A 10,073-nucleotide genomic window follows, 5' to 3' on the forward strand; every position below is an offset into this window, starting at 1 on the left:
TTCTCATCACAGTGAGAGTTATACAAGTTTGTCTCCTGTGGCTCTAAGGAGAGTTTTCCTACGTTAGAGAATCATCAGTTTGGTCTGGAGACAACAAATTTACAACACAAGGCCTGTGTTACAAGCTGACTCTGTGGAGCTTGAAAGAAGGGTACTTTTGAGTTGTCCTGCATTTGGGTCATTTTGGGAAGCAATAGGCAGATTTCCATTACAGATTTGTGCAAAATTTATTTTAGTGAAATTTTCAACATGTTGATAAAACACAATGGCAAGATGGCTGTGTTTCCTTCGTGTTATGTGACTTTTCTCGCTATATTATGAACTTCTCCTCTCGTCATAACATTTCAAGAAGAATGGTGATGGATGTTCAGAACACTAGCAGGTTCATTTCTATTGCAGCCACTGCATCAGCCGTTATTATTTCCAGTCGATACAACGTAGGGTTATGCGAATGATATTAGAAAGCCGAGCCACACTTGTTGAAGGTGCCAGCTCCTGCTGACAAGCGCATAGCCATTACAAAATGTGACTTATAAAAGCAAAAAACAGTGTTTCCATTGCAGTTTTGTGAAATATGGCTTTAAAAAAAAAACTCCTGAAATACCACCTCATGCAAGCAGACAAACTTTTTTGCAATAGAAATTTCTAAATTTTTTTTTTTTTCTAAATTTGAGGGTTAATGGAAACCCGTCTAATGACAAACATTTTTTGTTTTTAACATTAAAAGAATTGTTGCAACATTTTTAGACTGTCTTAATTTTTTTTACTGGAGGTCTTTGATAACTACATTAGAAGGAACTCATATCTGTCGCTGCCATCAGGTTTTCATGCTGAAAAATTAACTGCACAAGCTCCTGTTGTGAATATCTGGTCAGCATATTATACCCACTGAGAAGATTAACATGTGGTAGCCCCATTTAAATTACCACCACAATTATTTTATTTTTTTTAACGAAAATGTTACAGTGTGCTTTGTACGTATGTTTGTATCAAGTCCAAGTGAGTCGGTAAGGGTACCACATGTATCATTTTAACATCAATAAATTATAACCACATTAATTGCCAGACATTGTAATTACAGTAAAATGAATGGCCTCCCTCTCTCATTTGACAATGTCTTACATTAAGTTACATACAAGGCGAGCATGCAGTTCACTAAAATTCATACAGGGTTTATCTTCTGTCTACATTTTCATGGAAGATCAAAAGATCCTTGTGCTAATTTTCTGTTCACGATAGTTAATATTTTAACAAATCTGTTTTTATTTAGCATCTTCTAGGCTGTTTTAATCATAAGATAAATTGAATGTTTGGTAACATCCCTGTTTACACCGGGGATTTTCTGATTCAAGTTGCCCATGCATTAACTATTGGCAACGTGTTGCTTTGACTCAGACATCTCCTCCAACAAATGATCCACTCTGGATTCATTCCATGCACAAAATCAACTTATGCTCTAATATATTCATGCATCTCCGAGTCCTATTTGCTGCCTTATCAAAGTGAGAGGAGTGTCCACAGTGACCGACTATGCAATCCATCTGATCCCATTACCTCTGCAGAGATAACGGCTGCAAACACCTCTCAGTCTCTCAGGACTGATGAACACAACCCGCATATCTGTTTATCTGTGTGCCCTGAATTCAACGGCACCCTGCTCTCTTTCTCAATCCTCCTCCTCATTCGTGGTAACTCCCTCCCATGGCTCCCAACAGCTCCATCACCTCTCTCCAGCTTTCTCTCCTCACCTCCCCCTTCCGTCTGTTAATTGGATGAGCCGTCACAGTTGTGAGGGTGATCAAATTCTTGTCCGGAGTGGCTGTGACCGCAGAGCCCCCGTTGGTAGAGATAAGTAATGGGTATTAGTGTAAACCTACACAACCACTTCACCTGAACAGGAAGTTAAACAAGATTTGTGTGTCCCAAAACCACACACAATGGGGGGGAAAAAAAGGAAAATAAATATAATCATGTTCATGGTTTGAACTCAATGCTCTGAACCCTCAGAAATAATAATAAAATATACAGAATATCAAGGTCAAAACATCCTTCATCAATACTTTATGTAAATTAATATTTGCAGGCTGTACAGATGAATAATGAAACTTGCCATAGAAGACAGACTGAGGTCCATTCACCGATAGCACATGGGTAAATAAAATGAACGTATTGTTGATGGAATAAAGACACTTAGGCAAATCAAGCACTCGTTGAAGTGTGTGGACACTGAACTATGTGTGGCAGCGTAGTCGTCTATTCACCCTGAACATCATACCCTTTTAAGAAAAGCTTTTCTAATGTAAATCAGTGTGACCCCACCAGGTCACACACCCTTCTCCTTTTCATTAAGGCTTTGATATTAGAGGTTTGCATAAGTATAGTTTCTTCTTTAAGCTATAACAAAATAAAAATGAAATATGGATCTAAGATGTTGCCAAAGTCAAATAAAAATTATACAATTACAAGAAATTAATTGAATAAAATGTATCTATAAAACTGAATCAGTGGCGCCCCAGATATTATTGGGGTGGAACCTCAAAAACGTGAGGGCATAACTGAATTTCCTGATTTTTTTTATGCTGCTGAAGTATATTATAGGCTTGTTGAAAACTATGTCAGCATAGAGAATTAAGGTATAAGACTTTGGTTTCTTATTTTACAGTTAATATTACTGATTATCTAATAACAAACAGTAAGCATTTTGAGTTCTACAACAATCCTGTTTAAATGTGTTGGGTATCTGTATAAACATGTTTCAGGTAATTCATTATTCTTCAAATAGGCTGGCTGTCCTTTTCCTTTTCATTTGAAGGAGGTCACAACAAGCTTTCTTGAGTTTAGCAGAGACTCATGGATACCCATAAAATCTGCTTTCTATCATATCTTCTACAATTCTACAATTTCATTTAGCAGACGCTTTTATCCAAAGCGACGTACAACACAAGCAAGAATTTAGACTTAAAGCAAGAATTTAGACTTAGGTGAGAGTTCAATGGACTACGAAAATCACCATGCCAGGTTTTACATCACCAAAATGTAGCCTTACCCTGGATAGGGATCAAATCCTAGAAACCTACTAAAATCCTAGAAATGTCGTAAAATTCTGGAAACGTCCTAAAATCCGAGAAATGTCCTAAAATCCTGGAAACGTCTTAAAATTCTAGTCACAACCTAAAATCCGAGAATCGCCCTAAAATCCTAGACATGTCTTAAAATCTTGGAAACATCCTAAAATCCTATAGAAATGTCCTAACGCTTTAGAAGCATGCTAAAATTCTGTGAACATGGCCCTTGGCCTTTTGTCATTTTGCAAAAGTGGCCCCCGGGCAAAGCAAGTCGAGTATCCTGCCTTAGGTTGTTTAGTGTCACAAATTTAAAATGAGCTTGTCACAGCCTGCCACAGTATTATCAACAGCCAATTATTTATGCCTGAGGGAGCCACTGGAGGAAGAGCAACTGTGTCAGGGGGCCATGAGCCTCCCTGCCCCCCCCCCTTGGGAGCGCCACTGTTAAGAGTAAAAACTATGTTAAACCAAGTGCGTCACTACATACTAACGCGACTGTTACGTTATTGAGTGATAGTAGAGGCTTTCCATTATGGTCATATATCTGCTTTCAAGATTTCAATGAAACTAGAAAATACTGTTTGCTCTTAATTTTGATGTGATGATAGACACGTGTGCAGGAACAGTGAAGTCCCTCCACCTTCACCGAGTTTCACCCAAATTTCCATGTAGAAGTAACAGACTTTAACATGTATAAAGGGACTTTTTACTTTGATATAAATGAATTAGAAAAACAACTCATCCATCAACTGTTTAGAAAGAATACAAACGTGAATACAACACTGAGCTCCCTCCGCTCTCTTTTTCAGGGGCATAAAATCTTCCAATACATAAGGCCCATTAATCATGAAAATACTGCATAGAGTTTTATGATGTGATAAATTATTAGTTCATCATTAGACAGATGCTCTTTTCAGTCGGATTGCTGAGTGGTGGTAGGCACTAATGGTGTCACGATGAATTTCTGAATATTTATGATGAATTCAAATTGCATTCGGGGCTGATTTAAGGTGGGGAAAGTCCAGTGACGCACATCATTTAGAGTTCGTGATATCAACTGGCTTTTCATTGGTACCTTAACTGACTACAGTAACTAACTGGACACGAGTAATCCCATTACTGGTATGGCTGTTATATAGGAGCGCATGCAAGGCTTTCTGGACAGCAGGGCGCACGAGACGAGAAGCAGTTGCTGCAGAGACTGAGCGCGCGGAGAGCTTTGGAGACAGTGGTGGGATCCCCGGCACAGCGTTTTGACGCACGCACGCACGCGCTATGGACTACTGTTGAGCTGTGAGGGAAGAAGCAGTGCGCGCACAGAACTGCAGCGGCTCGTGCCTCCAAGCTCACTAATTTAGTTTTTTTTTTAATTTTGTTTTAAAGTCAAGTATCAGAGGTTATTTGAATAAAAATAGCGAGTCTTACGTATCCAGTCGAGGAGGAAAAAAGAAGTTCGGCATGATGAAGTTACTGCTTTTACCTGTTTTAATGGCTTTTTTCGCCGTCGCCCAAGTTTTTTGCGAGGAAAACGACCCAAAAGAAGAGGTTGACTACTGGACGAGCAGTAATCAAATCCAGGTACTCTTGGGCAGGGGGTTCTTTAAATATTATGTTATTCGAAAATATCACTTATTATTGGGTTCTATTGTGGAAGAAAAAATGTAGGAATAAAATGTTTTTTTCTATCCTGGAAGAAAGTTGCATAAACCTGTGCCTTCTAACTTTGTTTAACCCAAATATGAAAGTGAAGATATAAAACTGGAAATATGTTTAGCTTTTGTTTTTACTTAAGGATGTTGGTTTATTTTACTTAAGTAAATTTAATCCCAGCAACAAATTATGCAATATAATGTTTTCTACTAAAACCCAAATATTATCTTCTGCGCATTGAAGTTGAGCAAAAATGTATGAGATAATAGGCTTTGGGATAACTGCGTTTTTCTTTTCTTCTTTTTCTTTTTTTGAGGATGTGGTAATTTTTATCCATTACTCAAGCTCTCCAATTGCCATGTTGAATTGAATAAAATATATATTATTAATAAGTAAGAACTAATTAGATTTAAGACTAGTTCTGTATCTGGTTCTGTGACTGAAAAAGTGAATCAGTTTGGGCTTCTAGGCTTCAAGGCTGCATTTCCTAAAAGTAGAAACAAATCAACCAATGTGAGATAATTCCATCTGTTCTCAGTGCAGATATCATCAATTTCCCCCAATTAATGTGACAATCTAGAGATACACAGGATAGGGCAGATGCTAATTCATTAGTAAGCTTTTAATTAAATATTTTTCACTGGATTGCATCAGGTGAAACACTCTTAAAGAAAATCAGATTTCATGACTCAGTAACACCCATCATGACGATGGAGACGGTTGCAGTTCCCAGAGCAGCCAGCCAACAGGAAATTAAATCAATCCTTAAGTGCACACTATAGAAGAAGCTGAAGCCCAAACAATCTCCATTGCCATGAAACGCACGTCCTGCGTTTGACATTGCACATTGGACACTTGCCAAGCAGCTCCATCAGTAGCCTAAACTGTAGGCCGGAGCCATTCTGCAGATGAATGAGGCTGCAATAAATCATTACAACTTAATGTGCAAGACATTAGTGGCCCCCAGGTCCATATCTCAGTCAGACTAATGCACGCTGTGGAGATATATCCTGAGATGGAGATAGGAACACTTAATAAAAGTTCAAAATGTTAGCCTTATATGGGTTATTACTCTGCGTAGTTTATGAGTGTGTAGGCAAGGGTGTAGGTTTGATATTGGGGTTTTGGGGTCCTCCACTTAAAAAAAAAAAAAAAAGTATTCTGGTGAATTTGGTGGTAATTTTTTTCATACATTTTTGTCTTTTCTGCATCATTTTCTGGTAGATAAATCCTTTTTTTTTTTCAAAATTAAAGCCATCTGCTACTTTCATGTTATTATTAGGAAGGACAAACGCACGTCTCCTGCATTCCCCACAAAATCTGCGCCAGTGTGTAGGGGAGGGCGGTGGGCTGATGCTGGTAAAGGGGATGCAATTATTGTACTCTTATATAACAGGCCAAAATAAATGTCACATTGAGGTGCATTCAAGGAACAGCTACATTTAAGTGACACGTTTACTAAAATACCTTCAGTTATTGCCTTGTTTTGCCCCCAAATGTCTTTATGAATTGGTTTAAACATTTTGGTGGCACATGACATTAAGTATTACAATAATATTTCTAACCAGCCTGGTTCTACGCAATTCTGCTTGGTGTATCTGTGAACATTTAATGACCCCCCTCCCTCAGGATGGCTGGCTATCCAACGACCCATTCAGAGAAATCCTCCTGAGGATGACAAGAAAGCCGCGGCCACATCAGTTCATCGGTCTGATGGGAAAGCGCTCCATGGGTAAGAGCTTACTCTCAGTAGCTTACCGACTTTTTTTCCCTCTGCGGTCCGACTTTTTGACCTCACTCTCTCTTTCCTCCCACAGCAAACGCACAGATCACCCGCAAAAGTGAGTATCAAATCACTTACTCTGTTCTACTCAAAAGTCAGGAAGAAGAGGATACTCCTAAACTCCTCTTTCATCACTATCCAGTTAGAAACTCCTGTAATCATATTTGGTCATGTGTAGGTTTTCCTGCAATGCTTTCGCAACCCCACACTTTTTGTTGGCCTAAGGGTGAGCACATTTAACCCTTTAAAAACTGAGCAAATAGATTTGATTGAACACTGGGAGAAGGTAATGAGAAACTTAACAAGACATGGCCCAAAAATGGTAAAACGTTACAAGAAAATCAACTGAAAATAAGCACACACACAAAAAAGTGCAAAACAAAAATGAACATGAAAATCATCTTGAAAAGGTGCCGATAAAAATGTGTTTATTTTATATGATCTTTTTTTTCCTGTTACATAATTTTAAATATAAAATTGTTCTAATCAAAAATATCGTTTTCGGGACATTTTTCCCTATTTTTGGATAAACTTCTAATAATTCCCCCTTTTTTACAATTTTTTTTTTGTAATTTTCTTGTCACCTTTTTGAGGGGGGACTTATCCCTGTACACCCCTAAAATCTATACCTATGGCCCCACTACTGCGTCTTAACCTTAAAAAAACTCATTGAAACCCACCGATCTATCTGAAATGCTTCATAATCCTATGATAAGATTCAGTTTGTATTCCTATGGCCTTATGTATGAGAAAAGCCATATTTGTCAGAATCAAATGAATTTATAGGGCTTTTTTGTGTGTGTTCCCCGTATTTGACTGGAGCCAGCAGGTGTTTCAGGGGATATATGTGTTTATCTCGGACATGAACTCGCCCCCACTAAAAGTAGAAAGGGTGAGTCATTTGGTTTCCGAGTTCCAGAAAGCATGAATAGATGAATAGCGGAAGCTCATTTGGAAAAGCAAAGCCTTTCACATTTCGCCTACAATATTACAAATTGAGTAGAATATGTATATTTATGTCAATGAATATGAAAAAGTGGGAAACTGGAGGAAGCACAACATTTCACAGGGTTTAATTAATTGACCAGAGTTGATTGTTGCAGCTTGTCTTTTGATTGCTGGACCACATTAATTTGTCAGTGAGGAAGGTGGTCCAGAGCAGACGTCTGTGTGTGACAAAGAGGAAAGAGATAAAGAGCACACTGGAAAAAGAAATGAGGAGGAGGGGATTTTCTCTTTTCTCTGTCAGGTTTTTTTTTTTAGTCAAAATTATTCGCCCACTCAGTTAAGCAACACAGTGCAGCATAAGTAAATATACATCTAATTTATTCTTCTTATGCAGGCATGACTAGAAGTCACTCATCGTTAGGGAGATAGAAAGAGCCGGGATCAATGCCCCAAGGACATCTGAGTTAAATTGGATTGTTTACGCTTGTGCTGGATAGAGGGGTTAAAACAAGGATGCCTCTACTCTTACACTCTTACACAAACGTCTTAAATTAAATATACAACAGACAAAAACTGAGGCATTGCTCAGGTTCAGTAAGTTTAAGATCTGATTTACAAGGGCACATTTTATACATTTACCGATAATTCTCATCAGTCTAATGCAAATATTGATGTTTGTAAAATAAGATATTCCCCCAGGGTTCCTATAGTTTTATAACAACCCAATCCAATACATCACCCCTCCTCCCCATGATCATATTACAGTCCATTACTGTGATTGACAGGGACGCCAGTCAGCCTGTGATGCAACTGTTCGTCACATTTACACCACTGCAAACCTGGCAGGACCCACAGTATCAGAGTTAGTTAAAAGTAAAATACTTGAGTCCACATGTGTTGCAAGTAGAGCCAGAGCTACCACTAAAGACAAAAAGGTCGCATCCACAGTAAAGAGGATCCAGAGGAGGACTTTTCATTCTACAGTTACACAGCAGCTGTCCGCAAGCGTACAACGCAAAAAAGTATCAGGCAGGCGTCAGCAACCTTCACTATCAAAAGACCAATTTTGCCAATTTTGAAAGAGCCATATGTGGCTCAGAACTACAGATTTCCTAGCTCTGTCCCAGGGAGACTCAAAATTAATCTAATGGGTTGCAAGGTGGTTAAAAGACTAGCAGGAAATGGCTCCAAAATGAATAAAAATCTAAATAAATAAAAATAAATAACAACAAAAAAAAATGCCCTTGAGAAAATGCTACTATGAAAAAATAAACACATTTTTTAAATAATTAATCATTTTAATAATTATTTTAAATATATCATTTAGAGAATTATAAATATAATTTTCTGCACAGCTTTTCCTTGTTTTTGATTACATTCTAAACTCCCTCCAGCTAATTTTCAGATCATTTCTTTGTCACCTTCTACTTTTTTGGTTTCTTACAGTATATTTCTGCTGTATATTTCTTGCCAAGTTACTCATTGGGTTTTCCCCCGTGTTTTGGAAAGAAATCAAACTAATTCTCTATGGTTTTAGAGTTTTAAATGCTACTAAAAGGCATCTGAATGCAGCACAAGAAATTTGATATCAATCCAGGTGTTAAAGGGTTTAACTTTTGACTTAATCAATTCTAAAGTTCTGCTTATGGCCCTGGTTTAGTTAGCTAAAACATATTTTTGCTGTGAAATTGCCAGACAAAATCGTGTAAGGGGACTGTTTCAATAAAAATATCTTACTTTGAAGGGCATAAAGTCAACTCTTTTGTTGGACTGATGGGGAAAAGGAGCCAAGAGGAGCCAGGTGAGTTAAATTCAAGTAAATTCTGCTCATGTCAAGACACACATGCTATTTCTTACTTTCTTTAGAAAAACTGACAACAGGGCAACATGTGTGCTAAAGCTAACAAGCTTTCTCCCTCTGCAGAGTCCTATGACTGGAGCACAATACAGACATACGACAAGCGCCGCTAAAAGTCACCTCTTCACCTGTCTGCACCTCATCTAACCATTCCTCATCCACGGGAGGGGCACCTGATGCTGGTTTTGTTTTCTCCAAACTATGTATAGCTGTTAGTCAAATAAAATGATTTTGTTTTCACATTGTAGTGATGTAGCGGTGCTGTGCCTGTGCCAGTTTCATTTGTCCCAGCAGAAGGTAGACTGGGGCGAGAAGAGCGGGAAATGGTGTCATTATCAGTGTTAGTGGTTTCTGTGAGCGTTTTTGACCATCTGCCATGCTACAAAGACTAAATGTTGTTGTGGACCATCAAAGCAAGGCTATACCCCTGGGTATGCTGAAAACTGCACTGCCAAAGTCACTGTATAGTGCCTCATAACTGTTTAATTGCAACTGATTGTTCTATAAATACAACACATTGGGACGGAGTCTCATTTTGGCTTTCAAGTGACTTTAGAAGAGCTGTCATGTTCTCCACCTGCACATGTGGTGTGATTGGACAGGATACCTGTGTGTTTTAGTGGTTTCACAAATATTAAAATTATTTTCTTTACTGGTTCAACTTAAGCTTGCAAGTTGTGAATTCCTTGTGAAAAAAAACCTGTTTTTCCGCGCATGATTAAAGGTGAAGTAAAGGCGCACTCTGGTGGACGGCAGAGGCACAACTCGA

At 38.3% G+C, this 10,073-nt stretch overlaps 1 protein-coding gene across 1 annotated transcript; it reads left to right on the forward strand.

Moving 5' to 3' along the window:
• Nucleotides 1-4,180: 4,180 nt before the first annotated feature.
• On the forward strand, nucleotides 4,181-9,970 carry tac1 (tachykinin precursor 1). Its single transcript, XM_042507051.2, has 5 exons — nucleotides 4,181-4,643; nucleotides 6,345-6,447; nucleotides 6,533-6,556; nucleotides 9,191-9,247; nucleotides 9,371-9,970. Exons 1-5 carry the CDS (start codon nucleotides 4,524-4,526, stop codon nucleotides 9,415-9,417), a joined length of 351 nt encoding a protein of 116 aa, XP_042362985.2. The 5' UTR covers nucleotides 4,181-4,523; the 3' UTR covers nucleotides 9,418-9,970.
• The last annotated feature ends 103 nt before the right edge of the window (nucleotides 9,971-10,073 follow it).

Source organism: Plectropomus leopardus, chromosome 17 (genome assembly GCF_026936395.1).
Source record: "Plectropomus leopardus strain MGB_pleo_1.0 chromosome 17, ASM2693639v1, whole genome shotgun sequence".
In the NCBI taxonomy this organism is placed as follows: Eukaryota; Metazoa; Chordata; class Actinopteri; order Perciformes; family Serranidae; genus Plectropomus; species Plectropomus leopardus.

Coding starts and splice junctions, on each gene's coding strand:
- tac1 (XM_042507051.2), top strand. CDS start 4,524: ATGATGAAGTTACTGCTTTTACCTGTTTTAATGGCTTTTTTCGCCGTC. Junction 4,644..6,344: donor CGAGCAGTAATCAAATCCAG/GTACTCTTGGGC, acceptor CCCCTCCCTCAG/GATGGCTGGCTATCCAACGA. Junction 9,248..9,370: donor AAGGAGCCAAGAGGAGCCAG/GTGAGTTAAATT, acceptor CTCCCTCTGCAG/AGTCCTATGACTGGAGCACA.